At 34.1% G+C, this 22,529-nt stretch overlaps 1 protein-coding gene across 1 annotated transcript in view; it reads left to right on the forward strand.

Annotated features, from left to right (window-relative positions):
* The window catches only part of LOC111425878 (BMP-binding endothelial regulator protein-like), a 90,918-nt gene that overhangs the window by 60,187 nt on the left and 8,202 nt on the right, over nt 1-22,529 (forward strand). Inside the window, exon 3 of the mRNA XM_023060168.2 lies at nt 12,784-12,869. Coding sequence (XP_022915936.1) covers nt 12,784-12,869 — 86 coding nt within the window. The remainder of the gene's footprint in view (nt 1-12,783; nt 12,870-22,529) is intronic.

Raw genomic sequence — 22,529 nt, forward strand, 5'->3', positions numbered from 1 at the left:
ATTTGTCTGTTAATTGATTGATTGATTTGTCGGATCGGAATCCTTACCCACAGAAACCAACCCAACCACAGCAAATCACAAATTGATGAACAATTTGGCAACAATGATATTCCACGTACTCAGATTTTTCTTGCTACTTTTATTAAAATAATCTTGCTTCACTAATTCCTTTATGAATGAGGTAAAGTATATCACAACATAACATGCGTAAAAGGAATGATTGTAGATGTTGTAAATAGCAATAACAATCAAGTGGTGAAGTACTTTTTTTTTTCAAGTTAGATGTCATATAAATAAATTGATAAGAAACTTTTAAATATGCTAATAAAAAGTTTTAATTTATTTTTTATTAGCAAAAATAACACATTACATATATTAAGAAAAGCTATGTTTAACAGAAAAAAATGTGTGTAAATTAAGGTAAAAAATGTATATGCCGTTATAGTTCTACTTTGTTTGGCACAAATATATACTGATAATTTAAATTAATTACCACCCGACATGAAGGTCATGAAAGATAACAAAATGATAACATTTAAGGTCAAATCTTTAATTGCATACGGTCTGTGATTTATAACACAGATTTCATACCATTAATGCAAATTGAATCTAGATATTTAGGACGATATTTTGAACTACAATTTTTTAAACCAAAACAATTTCAATCAAATCAAAACATCATATTATTAACAAAACCTAAGAACTAAAATAATCATCAACATGATGCAGTTTACTAACTACACTTTCATAATATTAATCAATATTGATAGAAAATTTCGGAATATTCTAATATATTTTTTCTAGAGTTTTTTTTATTATACAACATAAATTAATATTCTAATTCTAGTAAATTGCGTACACCAGTTAATGTGAAAACTTTACATGGATTTCATAACCAGTCGATAAAACGTTATCGCTTATAAATTCGTCGTTAAGTTATGCACGTTCCGGTTCAATATATCAGTCATTTCGTGTTTACGGCATCCTTTAAATTACCAGCAAATTTGTATCGCTAATGGTCTCCCATCCACACCATCGATTTCATTTCGAGTATATAAATCCTTATCGGAAACACGTTTTATATGACGGTTAAATGTAGATTTGTTGGTGCTCGTTATACTCCTATTTAGATGATGTCTAAAAGGAAAGGAATTGATTTTGATTTACTGAATATAGCAGGTTGTGCTATTAAAGTACTATTAAGTGTACAAGGAGGGAAAGTTCATAATTTTACCTAAATTTGCCCAGATTAACGTGTTCACGACGAGCAATTAGGAACGGAGATGTACATAGCGTATGTATGTAGTTTCGGCACATCAATTAGTAACGTTTGTGGTGCTAATCTTGGAGGAATGTTTACAGTCTCCCTAATAACACCCACTTATACGAGTACACTTCCGACAGCGATAACACGATATTGGTATGTACCATTACCGCGAGAATTCCATAACCGTGTTTAACGTTGGATCAAGCAACGTCAACGTTAATCATCGCACCTGGGTTTGTGAGATCTGCTCCATTTATCAAAACGTCATGAGCATCATATCCAACAGTACTTTTGGTTAATTCCTTGTCGTATATTTATTACAACTACCGTATAGCGAGCACGTGGTTAATACGTAACTGCATGTTTCAGCTTCCGCGCTACTCGTTCGGGTCAAGTAATTTGCATCTTTCAGAATTTAGTAGGTTCTCGTCGTCGTCGGGTCGAATTTATTTAAAAACGAAACCGGGCAGACGCTCGGCTGTAAATTTACGGTAATCTCTGACATGCCCCAGGTCCAAAGATAGAGGTATCCAAATGTTGTCGCTCGATGCCCTCCTGTTTACTGCTGCTAGGGGAAGAGGCGGGAAGCTACAAGTAAAGCATTCATTCTTCGGAAGCTGTAATTGCGGTCGTTCGAAACGGAGATAAGATCATGTTCGTTTACGACCAAGACAGAAAATGGAAAAGCGATAAATTAAGATGCAACATATATATTATTCACGCAACATTATACTTATAACAGTTAAAAATATTGTTTTTAAAATATAATTGTATCGTTTAAATTTTAGTTCAAGATGATTCTGCATCAGCAATTATATCGATGCCATTTGAAATAACTGAAAGGTGTCAGGATTACAGTTATTAAGTCGATCTCTGGAAGCACCCATATCAACGTAAAGGATCTGCACGCCATGTGGATTGACGCGTAATTGCAATTATCAATTTTCAGGGACCAGATTCCTTCGGAACAAGCGGTGCGGATTGGGTTACATCTGAATTGAATACATATAACGGAATCGTCGACATGGTTTGGCTCTCCGGCGTTATGAAAACCAGTCGTTTATTTACGCTATCTATTTATCTATTCTATCTAATAGTATAGAACGGTATCCTTTCAAATACGTTTCATTTACTATATGATAATGTTTAAGTTTAATTAAGTTGTGCTTTCCGCAACGAATATTTGGTAAATTGAATATAATTTGTCGTTCCAAGAAACCGTGCTTAACAAATACCTAAAGCAATCAGCGGTACACGAAACCTACTAGATTGGCTCGACTCGGCTCTCGGTAATTTAAGGTTTCTCTCGGCGTGCTATTAAAGCGTCGCGATACCATCTGTCTTCGGTTTATCTAAGAACGTGCTTGTGTTCACTATTTAAGGTAACTAGAAACCGGAGTGCAGTGTGCGAGTGATAAATTACGTACCGGTTGCGGTGACTCCTCGCAGATAGACAATCAATTATCGGGAAAATGACAAATTACCTTGGCCCTCTCCTTAATCAACGCTCACATCACTCCCTTCTGTAACCTAAGCACCACATTGATATTATATTCTACTTTATTAAATACATACTTGATTTAATATTAAATAATTTTAATAATATTCACGATTATGACTTTAACAGAGAACATTGAAGTTATTCTAAAAATCCTCAACTAATCAATAATAAGTCTTAAATGTTTTAAAATCACCTTGAACCATCGGTAGAAGTAAACTAGCTATATTTGGAAGCAGAAAGACTACTTTAAGGCGAGGATTATAGCAGATTATCGTAAAAGTAATAAAAATTAAGGTTGAGTTTTATAATTATTATCTCGGGAACAAAAAAAGATTTTTAAATACGGTTTTATTCATGAAAATATAAATACTTTCCTTTATAAGTGGGTAGATATCTTAAGAATTCAATTTTTGGCAATTTTTTAAAGATGATTATAGACATTTGCTATTTTCATAAAACCATAAAAATTTAGGTTGTATTAAATAATTATTATCTCATGCGAAAGCACCTACTTTCCTTTATAAGTGTAAGGTATTTCATTAAGATATCTTAACTACACTGATTGTGAGTGTAACGGCAAATTATTACGTAAGATAAACCTACATACGCTTTGGTGTAAATGGGCCAATCACTATTTAGAGAAGTTGTATACAAAACACAATACATTATAATTTCCATAACATTTCCAAGGTTCTAGGACTTGATACTACTGATCAAATGAGTTTCTAAAAACGTTAAGGTGCAATGTCAAATCTGAAGTACTATTCGTCCAGTAGCCGGTGTGCATATCATGAAAATCAAAGACTCAGCCTGTAAGTTTTATTCATTCTTCTCTTCATTTAACAAGCTATTCAATCTCCTCTTTTCAAAAGAGTAAGAATGATGATATGCTCAGACAGGATGTCAGACAGTCTAAAAAATTTATTGTCATAACAAGTAAGGCAGGTAAGAAATGTAAGATGTAGAGTCTTGTAAATTATTGTGGATAAAAAGTTGTGGATGAAACGTTATTTATACAACAACGTAGCAATGTAGGATTGAATTCATGCAGATTGACAAGCGGAATTATGATTCTTCTTAAAATCATTCGTATACATTAGCAATGTTTCTCTCCTGGTTCATCTTATAGGGATGCAGCGAATGAAAATTGAATAATTCAACAGTTGTAAAGATGCTAGTTTATTTTAGCACTGATTCTTTAAAATAAACTATCATCTTTACAACTGTTGAATTATTCAAGTTTCATTCGATCTGAATACATGTTTTTCTGCGAAACGTTCACGTGCTACATATAGGCGTTTCCCTTTGGAAGTAATGGTTTTATTTAATTAAATTGAGAATTTTATAATTCGAGGGACCCAATTATTGGTTAACCGTAATCTATAAACTTCTCTCTTAAGTATACATGACGCCTGCAGGAGTACCAGATGGATAGGCCCATATCAGCATTTACATTAGTTTGCAGAAGTTTGATTATGTCAGCCACACTTATGTTCTTCCAGGTTACAGACAGGTTCTACTTCATATCCTAGCTTTCCGATATGTGGGAATCTGCATATCTCAAATTTCTGATTTAAAAAAACAAGTCACTCTTTAACAACGTCAATGTATTTGCATTAAATTTATTATTACCTTATTTCCCATTGACGCAATTTTCTTTTCATTTCATTATCTTTCTGGTGATTTAATCAACGTATTTTTTAATTTAATTAAAATTCGTAATCTAGCACCTGTTTCTTGAAATTGTTTTTCATTTTATATATACACGACAGAGATTATCAAGAAATAACTTTATATCATCAATTTCTAAAAAATTAATTTTTGACATATTTTTTGAGACGAATACGAGTAGTTCCAATTTACCGTAACTATGGACAATTACTTTCATTGTTAGTGAAGTTCGACACTTACGGACTACTCGAAGCTTTTACGAGTACTGGAATCGTAACAAAGGACACAATTCCAGTTCCTCCGGACTTAGTTGATCTGGCCAATTTATTTCCATTATTATAAAGTATGCTTGAGTTGCTTTTTAGGTAATGGACACTAAATTTATAGTATATGTATGTTATAAAACTTTTCAAACAATTAGAAATTCTAATGACGTGAATATTAAAATTAAACTCATATTTTGTAAATGTCTTTTGAGTTAAAGTTTGTCGTCATAAATTTTCTCCGAAATAGGATACAATTTGCTGCTGAGTTTGTGGAGAGTGATAAAATGGAGGGTGGTTAACACCAGCTAAGCAACGTTAGTGGCCATTAACAAGTTGGTACCCATTGTGAATATTTGGCAACGTCGTTGTCCCCATCCACTGACGTCCTTTTTGTAGGTTCTCCCTTTCGTTCTGTTGTTCCCTGAATCGTTGGTCTCCAACGACGGCGTTCCCGCTGTGCTCACGTTCTGGATCCGGCTTTGGATCATGTTACAGACACAATTGTGCACCTTTCGAGAGAGTTACAGCGGCGCCGAGGCGCCGTCTTAGATTACGCCGTCGCATTCTACTGGTTGTGTTTCGCCTGATACTCCAATGTTAAGATCAAAGATACCGGTTAACTTGTAATTTGAGGAAATTTTTGCCGGGTGCTCGAGTACTCACAGGTGTTCGCCTTGAACGGCACGACGGCGGCGATTTGATAATGCTCGACCGACTTAAGTAGTGCGCAACAAGAATTAGAGGTAATTGGTGCAATCTAGGTTTCAAAACAATAAGTGATAGGTTTACGTTAATATGATCATAAACAAAGTAAAACTAATCCAAGGTTGGATAAAACAGAGTACTCTACCATTACATCATTGAAAGCTCCATTCACTCTAATTATTAAATAATTTGTTTTTAAATTACTTCATATCAACACCTTTTCATGTAGAAATATCATATTAATTCAGTAGTGGAAATTATATCTTCGCGATAAATAGACTTCATTACAAAGTTCGCACTTATTTATTGAAATTTTAAATTTATACATCAATCTTAGTAATTTGTGATTATTAAGCGTCTTATAATTAGCGTATCAATCCTTATACATCATTTTACCTTCATAAGTAAAGTTGAAGTGATAGGGATTTTTCACGCATAACAAAATGTGGCTAAGAAGTAAAGAGTTAATGCTTTCAGAATTTCAATACTTGTTTGCCGAAATCAATTATTTGATTTTGCAAAACCGAAATTCTATTTTCCATCTTGATCACCGTTTACCAAAATAATCATGTCAGAATGAAGTTATAAAAACAATGTGCAAACTTCTGGGTAGTCTCATAAAGCATCCCTTATCTAGCCTCACTATGCCATGGTCGACTCTGAGAAATAGCCGAGCATAAAGCTGCTATGAGTGGCATCAGGCTTGAACACCCTAAAACTGATATGACTACACAGGTACAGTTTGAGGATTGTTAATCACATCCATGTTGACTATTGATCACTTGTGTGATGATGATTCGGAAGATTGGCTGATAGAGATTGCCAAAAATCTTTTTCTGTAGGAGACTGACTAGGTAAATACGAGCGATGGGTGAGGTATTTTCAGATTGATGAAATCGGTAACGCTTTCATTTTTTGAAAAATAATTAGTAGGTATATTTCTGCTTTTGTACAATTTTGTTTTACTATATAAAAATATAAAAAATAAAACAAGTACAAAGTTCGTTCATGTCCTTTATTAAAAATGTTTTATACGCGTTGGGAATAGTTCTGTCAAATAGTGGAGTTTCATATTTTTTGGAACCCTATCAAAAATTAACTCCCCATTCGAAATAATTTATTATATGTTTGGTTTATTTTCTTTTTCTATTTTATTGATTTATTTATTTTGGCGAAAAATTGCTTGCGTCGCATCGAAAAAGGAAATGTTCAGATTAACATCGATTATCTGCAAGTTCAACTTATAGATTTATTAAGCAACTTGTATTCAGGTGTAAGATCAAGCGGCATTAAGATAAGTAGTCGTAATATATCTCCTTTTACTCGCAATTTGTAGTTATAGATAGCAGAAAAGTGCAACTTGTACGCGGCACCAGCCGTTTTAGGACAAGACAAGGCGCCAAGCCAAAAATGGTCGTTGAAACGCCGTTTATCCGCGTTCGTTGTGCGAGTGAAGGATTGAGCGATAAATTCAGCTAGAGTTTTTCAGTTACGAACGCTATAATTCTCTAGAAATAAGACGTATTGTTGGTCGGATTAATGCTATAAACCCGATCGTCGACGCGTGTTAAAGTACATAGTGATTATAATAAAATATCAGTTCTTAATTGGAAGGAACCTGTGCGGAATACTTAGCCGCTATTCACTGTCCTGCTGCTTGGCATATAAATTGGCTTATTATCTTGATTATTATTTCATACTTGTACGGTAGTAGAAGGACTTGGTTAGCGCCACATTGCTGCTAGTTCTAGTATATTTTATTCTAATTTCAAAATTTCTTCTTAAAATACTAAAATGTTGTTAGAAGTTAAATATATCGTCGTCTAAACTAGTTTGATGCGGTTACATGTCTATTTATCAATGGTCTATTACGCAATTAATGACTTTTTTTAGCATAGATGATAACCACATACTGGCGCTCACGGCAATTATCGACAATTATGAGCCACTTAATTTTATAAATTAATTGATCTGTCGACACATGAACACAAGCAAATCTCGCAATAAAATAATGACGGTTTTAACGTGGCTTCGCGTTTATCCTTCAATGTAAGCAGGGAATATCATTTTCTGCAAAATTTATTATGACATCGAATACGGAATAATCGGCTTAGAACAATCCGTATTCTACAATTAAAATCGCCTTAGAAGGATTTATTTACTGTATCGATTTATAAACAATGGAATTAAATTAGGTATTTAGAATTATGTATTTGTAAGAATCATCGAGAGTTTTGGAAAATAAGTCAACCTTGTTATTACTTTTAAGACTCATAATAGGATGATGAAAATCCCAAGGAAACACAACTGGTTATAGTTCTAAGAAAATGTATCGTTTCGAACCGCGAAAATCAATTGTATGGTAGTTTATTTCCGGAATAAAGATTGAAATTCAGCCGTCGTGTTTTACGAGCATGGTGATACGCTCTCCGGTTCGTTTTATGGTGATTTTTAGTGGTAGTGTACTGGACGGTAAACGCTCAAACTCCGTTGGTGCTCTCAGAATTAATTTACAAAGTGGCGTGCAATTTATGAAGCCCGCGGGCCAATACGGTCAAAGGTCATCGTTGAAAGGTTAAGGATTTACGCGTTAAGCACGACGTCGTCTACGCACCAATCGCGCGGTCCGTGAGCAACCATTAATTACCTCACTTGCTGACAATTAATGGTAAGGCGATCCCGTTCAAGGAAAATCAGAACAGAAATAGCTTTTTAATTACACAGCAAGAATATAACTTTATAGTTATGTTTGCGTTTCGTTTTCCTTGGTCGTTCCATTGATGACGTAATTATTTAAAAAAATTTTATCGCGAATAGTAAGCTAACAATTTTGAAGAATTTATGATATAATCTACATCCAGTTTCCTATCCATAGTGAGATGGAAAACACCAGACTAGACAGAAAGGCGCCAAAATCGACCGCGAAAATATCAGATTACCCCACCATTAAGAGGAAGTTACGGATCTTAAGTTCTTTTAAGAGTTACTGTTTATGACCGAAAATTGCTTCTTCTTCCACCATCACGATCCTTAGTTGGGCAATAAAATTCCCAACCGGCCGATTTATCAACGTCCCTCCTCGCATTGTCTAAGCATTCTTCGGTTAGATTCAGGCGAGTCGTTTGTCTCCGAGAGTGTAACAGGTAATGGCGCAAGCCGACCACGGAATCAAGAGTTCTCCGGTAAATCTGTCTAACGTTCGATCTATATTGAATCTAGAGGAGGCCAAGAGGGAGTGTCTAACCCTACCGCACTCCACACGCCTCAGGAAATCTCCATCTAACCGATAAATTTACACACCGGCAGTTGGCGCACGTGTGGCTCTTTTCACGTGACCCACTAGTAGATCTCACAGAGAACTGTTTGTCCGAACCATCGACATTCGCCTTTACTGCTTCGTGATTACTCACATCAATAGTTTTAACGACGAAAAAAACTAAATAATAAATAGGCCCAAAATCGATATACATATCAAGTGCTGTTAAAGCACTAATACACTTAAGATGTTGGTTACTTTTTGTGTAGATAAAAAACGTCTGTTTACAAAATTCTTCTCTGTATATAGAACAAAAATTTCTCGCCAACAGACCATCAAGCCGATACATCATCCATTATCGGAACTATTACGTAAAAGCCAGGACCTAGGTTACATACAGGATTGGCATTTTCTGCCGAGATAGGAAATGGTGTACTAAATTGGCCCTCGTCAATAAACATAGCGACGGGAAAAGATTGCCGTCGTTAGTTCAGGTTTACAATTCACGTCGGGATGTGTTTGTATGCGCTGATCTATTACTATGCGAACTTTCCGTGATAAAAATCGAGGCCGATGCGCGTTGGTTTCGTTTCGAAATAAATTACCAAAGTTCGTTTCTATCCCTATGTTAATTTCCTTGGTTTTCAGTGTACCACGTGGCTGTCAGTGGAAGCGCTTGAGAATTTATTGCGAGCAGAGGGAAGTAGATTTTGTTAATGTGGAAAGTTGCGGGGCATGCTAAAAAGATAAAAACGCACTTTAAATAATTTATTAGCAAAACCTCCTAGCCATTTGCTTTTAAATCCAAAATGGGGGTAGATTAAAAAAAAATTATGATTGGTATATAAATCGCGCCCTTCGATTACAATAAGCTGATATGTCCAATTTTCTATTAATAGCCCAAAATAAATTTATTATACACATGAACTTGTGATAGAAAAAGGAATTTGGACCTGAGCCAATACGGTATCAGTAACACGCCGCACTGTTGTAAATATCGAGCCGTGAACTCCGTCGATAAATTGTCTCACTGGCCACCGTTCTCCCAAATAAATTTATTGCGAAAAGAAAATAGCATAAGAGTCAGTGTGGGTTATTGCACCATATAATGAAACGATTCGTTTGCAGCAATGCAGATAACCACAACTATTACTTTTTATTTATGAGTTTATCAAGTTTTGGAAATCTTTATTGATTTTTTGTTAATTAATTTAATTCTATGAAATTTGTATTAAGTAAACATGTTATAGTGCATAGAAACTGGTTATAGAGAATTATTGTGAATTATATCATAATCATTGTGAAAGTATTGATTGCTTAAGACAGCCTAGATGCTTGTGAATTTAATACGGATTCTGAAAGATACTTTAATTCTTCCCAGGTATGCTAAACCTGTCGTGATGGTATAAATATCGTCTTGAAAATATTGCCTATTTCCGAAATTTTCGTTTTATTGCAACAATATCAGAGATAATTGACACAAATATTGAATGTCACTTGTGGCATAGAGATGTGGAATACAAGATCTATTGTTAGATGCAGCATCTTAGTCTGTGCTGACAATCCATAACCATAAAAGCTATTGTATGTATTCTAAAAAGTTGTATAAAATTTATTTGTCTAAACATACTTAAAATTTGAGAATAGGTTGAACTAAGTCTTTCCATGTTAGGGTTGAAATTTAGGATTTGTGAGGTTTTGCAGGTTTAACTTTTGTTGACCATGACAGTAAAATATCTTTTGTGCAAAAGGTTGAACCTGCAAAGCTGCTACCTTTGAAGGGAACTGAGTTTGTCAATTGAGCCAACTACATCAAGATAAACCCTCGTGTCCAAAAAAGAAACACAACTGTCTTTGATGGCTTTAATCGTGAACTATATGAGCAGTTGTCAAGTTAAATACAGGGTTAAGCGTAGTGGATAATATCGATGTAGACGTTGTCCAGAATAAACTACAATTATATTTATGCATTAGCCATAACGGTGTATATATCGAAATCAGAGTTTGGGACAAGAAATAGAGTGTCGAATGAAACCCCATGTATCCAAAAGGGCAAGATAACACTTGCAACTTTCAAAGGAAAACTTTACTATGTCAAAGTCTAGATTTATTATGTCACCATATTTGCCTGTATTAACACTATGCAAGAAAACTGGATACAATTGGCACGTAGAACTTCATTTGAAGAAGAGTTCCGATTTGCCAGTTTAACTGGTTTTGTCTTCAATTAATTGAATTTCGCAATTACAAAATGATGTATTAATTTGTATGTTATAGAAAGACTAATTAAAATAAACTACAAAATTTCTTATTTCAACTAATTCTTGATTTGCGATTAAGATAGTCAGAGTGTGTGGTCACCTTCATTGGGATGGGTTGGTCGACGCCCTACATTAAACAGGTGTACATAGGTGCAGCCCATCGGCGAGGTTGAAGAACCGTGCCGGTCGAACCGTTTGTATCAAGTGGGTGTGTCTTATTATGACTTATTTAATTATCCTTAGAGAACAATAGCCGTGGTGTAGGAATAATAAATTATAAAAGGGGCATTGAATGCTGTATAACCATACGGTCTAGTACCATTCTGAATTATACCTGCGATGGGATACCGAACAGTAAAGAATCGCCCGAAGCAAGTAAATAAATATGATGTATGTATTTTTTTTCTTTTGATGCTAGAGACTATACACGCACCTGTAGCCTCTAGAAGACAATCGACCTGTTGATTTAGTAGCCTTTTTATCGGGATTTATTAACTGGATGACATTGACGTAGTACTAAGGTCAATGAATAAACAAGAAAAAAACGTTCAGTAATCAAATTTTGTGATTCAGTTAACCTGTAGCACAACATTTTTAACATTCCAAAAGCAAAAACTTTTTATTGGACTCACTTTTTAACGGCGAAATTCATCGCCGACGGCTGCTAATAAAGAATGTTTGGGAATTCCTAGATGGTGAACTCCTAACGAGTTTGTCCGTTCAAATGGGTCAAGGACTGTACCGACGTCCATTTATCGTTGTATATACGATTTTTGCTTTGGACTCGAGCGGGTTTCGTGTGTTCACCTTTCTGCATTCTCGAGAACGAAGCAAAAATAGCACGTGTTTACGCCATTTCGTGTTATGTAAATTGAAATTTGCGTGAGCTACTTTTTTAAACACTGGGCGTGAATTTCCGAATTTCGATCCCTACCTACACCGCCTTATTATCATTATAAAGAATCATAGAGTCGTAACGATTGACGTCTATATAGAGATCATTCTTAGTTAGATTTTTGGCATTGGTGCGCGAAATACAGGAAATCAAGAGATACATCATATTGATTGATGTTTTTCATCAGCTATTCGCAATATAGCGCTATCTATGACGGGTTCTATCACAAAGTACATAAATCTGACGTCGGTAGTTAAGAGAATTACGTCATTAATTACATAAATATTTACTTTACATCATCCACTTGTTATTCAATATTTATCAAAACGTTTTATACAATAATGTAAATATTTATGAAAAATAATATGTTTCTGTTTATTATTTGAGTATACAGTATTGATCTATCAGGAAAACAGGTACCACATAGCGTAATAAAATATTACTGAGATTACTCGAGACAATCGCTAATTCGTACTGAAATTACACGAAACTTAGAAATAATATAGGTAACTAAACGTGAATTTCTCGTCATTAATCTTCCATTATGAGCTAAATGCATTTAGAGTTGACCGGCTTCCAGTCTTACACCTACACACAGAAAACGCAATTAGACGCAAATTGCGAAACAATTTCTTGTACAACACTCGGTAAGCCAACAAACTTCTCCCATGTAATTGAAGTAAACCCGAGCATGACTTATACTTTAATTACCAGACATTTATATCAGTTCGACGTGCATTCCCAGAAAAGGGACAACGAACAAAACAAAAATAGTCCGCTCACGCAACTTCGTGACACTATGTAAATGTGATTAAAACGGAAACGTTGAAAAAGTTACTGTTGACACTATTCACTTGAACACGTGGGTAGGGTATGTAAATTTTCAAACAATTTATTTAATAATACGCTAATTTCATTATTTCATAGAGTTTTGACATGAATTTTTTTCTGTTATTTTCAGCGGGCGATTTGATTGGATGTGGAAGAGAAGGAACCCCAGTGGAGGTGGATATATTAACTCCGAATTGCTTCTCGTGTATGTGTGTCGTAAGTAATTTTTCTATTTTTCTTGAAAACACTATATTTAGAAAAAAATAACTATAATAGTAGAAAAAAGACTTTGCTTTTGCTCTACGTTTTAGCAATTTCCATTTTATTTAAAATAAACCAAAAGCTTTACAAGTACGAAAATGAACAACGAAGATTCTGGTATTGACAGCTGTCTAGTATCGGAAGCTCTTTTCCTAAAGTAGTAAGACCCCCATCGGGCGTTTGTAACAACATATAGAATCTTATTTTAGATGTTCATACGGATTTTAGTTACTTGCAGACACTAAATTGGTTTTAGGGATTCAAATTAACTCTATAATTTTTATGCTATATTGATTACATTTATAATCTAGGTATGCATTAGGTTATATTTTTTCTTTATTTGAATTGCTTCTGAAAAATTAATTTGCCTTGCGTTTAACATCTGGTAAATTCTTATTATTATCATCCAACTCAACACAACCTAACCAGGAAAATGTACTGCTTACTAAAATAAAATACACAAGTTGCACCACCACAACCTCTTTATTAATATATTCTATCTACTAAAAAACATTTTCCTGGTAAAAAGTTTGTAACAGAAAAGGATTTTTGAAAACTCCATATTCAGATTAAAAAGGCACATCTAATGTACAATCACATCGATGATTAAAACTCTGTAATGTTGCCCCTGAAGAAGGAATCTCATGGGTTGAGATTAAGACAATATTGCGGCCAGGACAATTAATGTCACAAAGATCTTGAACTACAGATTTTGATCGTCTAATTATCACAAAGTGCTGTCGAAAAAATCTTACTATTAGATGCATAAAACTTAGAGATATCAAATGTAGACAATGATCATGAGAGTAGTAGCAGTGAACAGAAAGATGAGATTTCATGAAGACCTCGCTCCGTCGATTTCTCAAACACCAAATGCAACAGCCATAAAGATCAAGACTTATTATTGGTAAGACAAAACTAAAAAAAAGAAATGTTGGCTATTTATCAACTCAAGTCCATATCACGGAGTTCTAGTTGGAGAATGTTTTAAGACCTATCGCACTAAAAATTGAAATAATAGAAATGGAATACAGAAAGGGCTATATCTCGTTAAAGTGTTGTATAAGATTATTCATGTACATAGAAATCAAAAAGAAGTTTATGTAGTTTTAGTATTGATTTTGTATTTTGATACAAGGTTTCGTCACACCTTGTTAACGATTACTGTTACAATTTAATTAAAAATTATACGACTGTATCAAATAATTATTTTTCAAAACAGCTCATGCAAATCCACTTTACAAATTAAATTAAAACCTATTTCAATCAATTTTACCCGATCTAGATTAATTTGATTTGAAAAATGTATTGGGTTGCGACGATTTGCTCCATTTCAGTATCCTTTTGATTTAATCTGAATACATTGATGTGATTGGATTGGATTATATGGGTCTAGGAAAGACATATTTTGCTACTCCATTTTATTTCTAGTTTAGATTAATTTTTAAGATTAAGTTTAAAGCTTGTAATACGACATAATGTTTCCATGATTATCTCAATCTTATCTGCTTTAGTTAATATATACAAATAATCTTAATCTTTGAGATTTTAGTTATTATACGTACTTATTGAGATTTAGTCTATAATTAAATCAAGATCAAATCAATTCGATTTTTTCCCTGCCTTTTTTATGTTTACTGCCTACGAATTAAGTTCCACTTCGTCGATAAATTATCCAGATGTTTGCAAAGCTGAACCGAAATAGCTTCAAAACTGAAATACTTTTTCATCACTACACGTTTTTGCTTTTTAAAGCCCGGCAAAAAAAATTTCCCGAACATTAAAGCAGCTTCGGAACTAAGGGGAAACTTTTTATGAAGTAGTTATCAAAAGATCGCTACAGAATAAGACTTGTTTTTAAAAAGCACATATTCGTTTTACTCACTTTGATGTTAATTAGTGTGGTATAACTTTTCAGTATAGTCTTATTTCCAATTTCTGATACAATATGTGATTATAAACCTGTTGTTATATGATAAGTATCGATCATTAAATACTGTACTCGATACCTATTAGTATCGATGTAACACAGAATAATTACATAGAGTCTCTCTGCGTTAATTGAGTTCTAGAGGCGCCAAATCGGTGACCCGTTTCTGCGTAACGTGAAGTGGTGCAGCGCTATAATGTGAACGATGCCTTTCAGGGGACCGCTTTCAGGCCTTCAGGAACGTCGTTGATATCGCTGAATGCCACCTACACCCTACACGTCATAGTACATTAGTTCAGATGTGTATTCCACCTGAAAGAGTTGCTTTCTTTTCACAACCATTGTAGCTATACATTTCCGTTCTATAAAACGCCTACATAAGATGGTTGTTATATTAAAAAAGATTTCAGTAGAATTTTTCGTAATTTAGTTCCTTCAATGTCTTGAATATGTTTTTTTTGAATCTTTCTAGTTGAGGTGGGTTTGTTTATGCTAGCGTTGCGACGTTCGGGATAAAATCTCATTAATTTTATGCTGCCAGAAAAATCCTCGACACCGTTTTGCTCGCAATAACGAACTACCACCGTTATGCGGCGCAGAGTCGGGTTTCTTGGTAAGCGCTCAATAGGAGCAATATTACTAACGAGGGGTAATAATAATTAGAAGGACCCAGAGCGAACTGGAAATCTGATACGGTTCGTTGGAACATTTCTCGTTGCTTCGCTACGATCACGCTTGATTTTCCTGTTGGAGATGGCGCAGTAAACGCAGGTCGTAATTCAACTGCTGCCCGAGCAACCGTAGCATCCCTATCAAATTATATTCGAGTCATCGAAGAGGATTTTGGTGACAATTGGATACGTTCATCATTGCTATAATAAATAGTTGTAATTTAACTTTACTCAAAAGTTCAAAGTAAACGTAAATAAACAAGCGATCAATTTGATGGTGAAATAGCAATTGCCAAATAATCTCGCAAGAATGACAGGTTCTCTGTGTTATTGAAACGAGTTCAAATAGGTGCGACTTATTTGTATATATGTTTTGTGGAGTTCTCGGTAGATTTACACTTTTACTGCTTTCGACGTGATACGATACACACCGAGCCAAACAATCTCGTTTTAATTTCGTTATTTTTAGAGAACGCAACAACTATTCACTCAAACGTCTAGCCGAAATTTTATGTACACTTTAACAGAAACCGCTAATGCCAAATGTTGCAATTATTTAGGTTGGACCTCTATAATTAGTATGGTTTATTTTACCTACGTTGGTTTATGTATGAATGGATATAGTAAGGGTGGTAGGGGTTTCAACTAGAGTCCACCTCTATACCTGCTCATATGTTTGTTTTCTTTGGCTATATTATTCACATCCTTATGATGAAAGTAAACCACGTCAGATACATAGAGCAACTTTGTTATAGGAGGGCATTCCTCTGCAAACTTTAGCTTTTGTGTATATTATTTTGGCTCAATATAGTCACCAGGAAATATTTTCATACGGAATTTCGTAAAATAATATTACTGAAATGATTTTGAACATTTTTTACTTATGATGTTGTATGAAGTTTGTAGATGGTATCATAAAAAAATTAAATCAATGTAAATTAAGAACAATGCCAAGAAAATTATTTTATGCATTTTCATATAAGATTTTATAAACCGCCATCTTCGTTTGCAACAATATCTTGCGGGCGAGAATTAAGCCATGAAGTGCTTTTAGCATTGAAGTATGAATTGCAAATTCTACAACGACGCCCAACGTTGATTATAAATCACGAATACTAAAGTTGGGGATTTGAATATATAAACCTTTAACGGTGCAACGACACGTATATAAATACGGGCACGTCTGAGTATTATGTACTCAACCATTAGTTATAATGTTACTATCATGAAGAAATTTAATCTAATTTGTTTAATTGACATCGAGGTGTTACAATCAAACATTACGTGATATATCACTTAACTTTGTTGCGAAGAGTGCATTATCCGAAAGAGTATTCACCTATATTTACATCAGATAGTAAACAAATTATGTTTAACACGCCTTCGAAAACACATCCAACTTGTTGGGAACTAATCTAAACTTTCATGTAAATATTTTCCTTACTAATAGCTTTGACGTTTAAAAATATGTTTTGTAAATTATTTTATGTTGTTAGTTATCTACAAATGCAGTTTATAGTTTCTAGTTGATACGAATACAAAGATATATAAACTAAAATAAAGAATGCTAAATGCTGCTTAAAAGAGAAAACGTACATCTAATAGAAAACTCTATCATCTTGCATCAATTTTTTTTAGCTTCGGGGTGTTTTTATGATAAAAATCCAATTAGTTTATTTACTATGAGAGGAGACATTAGGAGACATTTTTAGCTGGGTAATTCATTTTAATCCAGGTATTATTGCATAATTCTTTTAAAGCAATCAGGTTAATCGGAGATATTTGAAGAGGACTTCCCACATCTACTATCAATTACGTCTAGCTCTATTCTCTACCTCGCATAGACGTCCATGTAATCCCGTCTTGTAAACTTTTACAACCTCAATCTCTTCCTTCGTCTACCATAAAGATAGTGCCGATTTATATAATGGGACATTAAATTCCTTGATATATATGGATCGCTGATCTTTGGAGCCTAACTGGAGTAATCATGTATTATAAGTTTTATTTCATAAAGAGAGAATGAATCAGTTTTCTTATATTTTAGTAGCATAATTCAAATTTGTCACAGAAATGTGTTGCCAGGATCTCAAAATCATCAAAGATATATTAAAGAAATGATATTCAATAATAAATACCATCACACCCAACTGAAGCGGATGTGATAGAAGACAGAATAGACCGCACCTCTGCCTCACTTACATTTTTAAACACAAATTGATATTGACATGCAACTTCCTTGTTCTGTCAAATAAGCATAATAAGCACGTTTTTTGTTCCTCACCCTCTTCAGTGGTGTAGTTACGCAGAGATTTGTAGTAATCCCAATCGCCCCGACTGCGAGTCCTCCTGAATTATATATTATATTTTCTCAACAGATTTTTATTAGATTCTTTCTATATCCATGTCAAATTCATACTCTTATCTTTAACAATCTTCTTCCTGACTATCCTTATTCCTGCCTATCCCTAGCCCTCCACTTCTAACACCTCACATCCACAACCCTTTTCGTGTCTTCGTCCATAGCACCTACCCATCTAGCTTTCAAACTATCCTCTTATAACGAATACCACTCCAAAGTTTTTATTCCTTCAGTCTTCCCGCTATAGCAGATGGTTTGAGTCTTCAAGTCTGTAATTCCCTTCTCAAGGCATCTGGTTTCTTACAATGCGGCCATTTTAAACTTATACTTTTCTAACTTTTCCATTAGGGATTTAGTGCTCCCGACTTGTTAAGCCATGTTCGTCTTACCAAACTCATCTACCATTATTCTTAACAATAGGTGCACGAGAAAACTACGCTTTCCCATTTTCCACTATAACTTAAAATACAAGTAAAGCACAGATTTGGAAGTTGGAATTATATAAGCGGCATAAACTGTGCCATCAAAAACATATTTAATTACCGTCAATATCATCCAGGCCTCTCTGAAGGACTCCCATCAATTGAAAAATTCTTCTAATTCTAATGTTTGTGCAAATAAAGTATTACAAAAGAATAATATATTATGTTACGAGAAAAGTTGTTAAATGTTTAGTTGTTATCCAATCTAATCAGATTAATTTATTATGTAAACATTACGAATGTAAATGGTTTAACACTTATAACGTTTGATAATTTGCATTTTAAGATATTTCTATTAATTATACATGCCCAGATTATCGATATAACTCGTCGAGGTAACGCACACCTAAAAATAGTTCCCGTCATTAATACTTTCCGCTTTATAGTTCACACGTGCGTCGACACTTAAGACCGTCCTAATTTGGAAACAATAAACATAAAATAGAGTTGGAAACGCGGGAACACTACCAGTTGACCATAGCAGCTTCGATAGTTCGAGTGTGTTCCCGATAGAGCTCCAACGCCTAATTACGAAGAATTGAAACGTGTAACGTTGCTTCTGAGGCAATTTGTATGCAAGCTGGAATAGGACCGAACCTCCGGTCATTTTTATGAGCTACTCCAAGTATATTACGTCGCACTTAGAACACGTGGATAAAATCCATCTTGTGTGGCAATATAATCTCACTTATATATGAAATTGTATGATATTAGAGTAATAAATCAATTTGTTGTCATAATAAGAGAACTAGAATATGTCTAGTCTTTTGGTGGCACGCGCAAAATTGATAAACGTCCCTTGGCTTCCTCCCGATTATTGCTTCCGTTTCGAACGCAGCTAGAGCGAAACAAAGAATCACTGCGCATCAGCTTCAAAGACCGGTGTCGATACACAAGGAAAACAAAACGAAACGGAATTGCACGATTCGTTCCCGATAAACCGGAACTGAAGTTCAGATACCGTCCGCCGGATATATTGATAGTTTTCCAACTACTGTACACGCAGTGATTGGAAGCTATTATAACAAAGTCGGCAATTCTTTTGTTCTCGATTGGGAACTTGTTTCGATGTTTCTCCCTCGCTTCAAGTGATGCAATGACATAAAATCGTTACACTTAAGATAGATTTCATTCCTCAATTTACTAAAATGATACCTTTACAAGAAAGGTGTTGTTATAGAAAGTCTCGTATTAATTTTTATTGAAAGGACAAAGTTTTGCGTATATTAAATAAACGACTTTAATAGTTTACGGGCTTAATAGAACCCATTGTATTTAGAACTTCGTCATCATCTTAACGTGATTGCATAACATCAACCGACTCGAGTAATTTTCCCCTAATGTTCCGCGACGTAGTGTCGGTAATTCAATGATCGCTACGGAATTGACAATTTGATGGTAATATCTGACCATAAATTATTATACCGAAGTCATTAATAGTTAACGGCCAATTTAGCTCTCGATATAGGTCATATGCTAATTGTACGCCCTATTCCATATCATACATAAACATTTATAATGTAATTTCGTGGTGTACCGCAGGTATCTACAATACCAATAATATTGGTGATTGTTATTGCTTTAGTGAAATTAATTTAGTTCGAGCACGTCAACACCAGATGTTAGGTAATAGTTTACTTGTTGGAATTTCAATTTAACTTGAAAACTTGATTTGGGAGTATTAACAATATTCGTATTAAGTACTTCGACATTCTTATTTTTATTTAACTGATTCTTTTTGAATCATTCTAATGGAAATATTTTCGGACCAGTTATTCTTTTGTAATGTTAATGTGTGTGGATAATAAAAATTCCTAAGATAACCAACACAGATCAATTTAGCGTAGAAAATGATAATATGGTAATCAAACAAAGTAGTGATTCTCCGTAGCCATAAGTTTCGTTTTTCGTCTCATTGGAAATTATAATAAATTTTAATGGGCCATTTAACGATTATAGGAGATCGAATGGCTATGAACAGGTGGCCAAACACTTCGATGTCGTTAGCGCTAACAGTTACGATCCGATATTGGTATTTATGGCATGCTGCTTGTCCCTGTTTTCAACCAAATGTTAATTCTTTCTTATTTATAATATATATATATGGAAATATGCATAAATTTTAAATTCACACTTTCTTTATTATCATTACATTTTTACGCTATAATATAAAAAATGAAGATTACTTTTCAAATTAAGATGCCTCTTTATTGACAGAAAAAAAACACCTCAAGGATTTTAACTAAGACAACTAACTACCATTGTAAAGTGTAATCATTCTCAAATTACGAAATACGACATCAATACGTTCTCGAAAGCTTGATATTTATGCATGCGTATAATCAATGTCGTAATTATCCTCTCAACATCCATTCGTCATAGTCTTGCAGCGGTAGATTAAAACCTGGCTCAGATTATTATCGATTGAAATCTAAAATGTCACAAGGTTGGCAGGTCTCGAAAATTTTATTACGTTAAAACCCGAGAGTTGATTAATTTTTTTCGACTTGTCGTAGGTCACAAAAATGTAGGCGAAGCGTTATTGCATAACGCGTATGTCTATTTCGCCTGTCAATTTGAATCGGTGTCGCCCGGGAATTCGTGACTATGGTTTTACGTTTGAAAAAAACGATTAGTTACGTAATGATTGATTTCGTAAGGGGAATTACTAGAAAAAAATTTGATGTATGTGCAGTCGGTTAAAAAAGTGGGACGATCTTTTATATCTTTTGTTGTAATATTTATGATTAAAATCACTTTAGATGTTTAAAACTAAGAATAATTTAGATGTAGTAATGATTTACATAAAAGTTTGTTGTATTGCATTAAATCAATAACGTAACAAAAATCAATAATATTAGGTTCAACTCTCTGCCATTAATAACATGCTTCAACTACACGCTCCGGTTGGCAACCACCACTACAATAAGCTTTCTATAACTACAATACTATCGAGTTAGGCAAACACATTGTACTATAGCTGGTTGGTTGTAACTATGAACACCAATTGATATTCAAATGAATTGGCACAGATCGAGATTCATTATTGCACGTCATCAGAACTATATATATACATCTACGAACATCCATATTCGTATCTTATTACTTACATTTGTGAAAATAAATGTTGGTACTGAAACTTCACAGAAACTGATCTTAAATAATTATAAATACGATTGCTGTGAAATGTGAGGCAGGATTAAGGAGAGAATGCTGGGCTATGGCAGGATTTTTAAATAAGGGCCACCAGTGTTGTCGTTTATAATAAATAGAGTTGATTGCTAGTGCTGTTCTTATGATAGGAATAGAAGAGGATGTGTTTATGACAGAATAGCAAGGGTGGAGGAAGAGTTTATTATAAAACCAATGAAGATAAATGAAACACTACTTAATGTAATTTAGTGTCTTGTAGAAAACATAGGAGATGTACAACAATGTTTTATTCTCATCAACACATTCTTTATGAAGATAAAGTTTAAAAACTTACATCCACAAGAAAAACTTGCAGCTTTTGCAACAGATTGACAACGTTATTTGCATACGATAAACATGAAGGAGATCTTGGATAGATGTTGTATTATCAAGTTCAGGAAAGATTACATAGATATACATTAGAATACATAAATGGGGAATGGGGGAATGAAAACGTATTGCATAAACTTTTAAATAATCTCATGGTTTAATAGAAGGCAGAACAAAACCCTGAATAACAAGAAGAAATTCGAATTTGAAGGTCATGACCAATGTTTTAAATGGCATTCCATATTTTTGGTTGCAAAATCTGAATATATAGATGAAAGTAAAATATTCTACCAAAAAGATTTGTGCATAATTTGAAATAACTTCATCGCTATCTCCCAAGAGAACATTAAGAGTAACTTTCACGTGTCGCGGTAGGAAGTAAATATCAATACATCGGTAAACTACCTTAGAAAGTGTTCTTGTCATAATTACACTCAACTTTCTTGTATCTCACGCATTCGGTATCTGCCACTCGTCTTTTTTGTAATAGACATTTATCACGTTAGAGACATCTCGGAGTCGGAGAAGGTGTTTATTTAAAAACAATTATTTGGCTCAAAAGTGTGTGAGCTGGTATACATCAAAACATCAAAAAAATCGGCTTGACTTCTTATGCTCTTCAGCAATTGAAGCGATAGCAGCTTAGGC

This window comes from Onthophagus taurus, chromosome 2 (assembly GCF_036711975.1).
Source record: "Onthophagus taurus isolate NC chromosome 2, IU_Otau_3.0, whole genome shotgun sequence".
Classification (NCBI taxonomy): domain Eukaryota; kingdom Metazoa; phylum Arthropoda; class Insecta; order Coleoptera; family Scarabaeidae; genus Onthophagus; species Onthophagus taurus.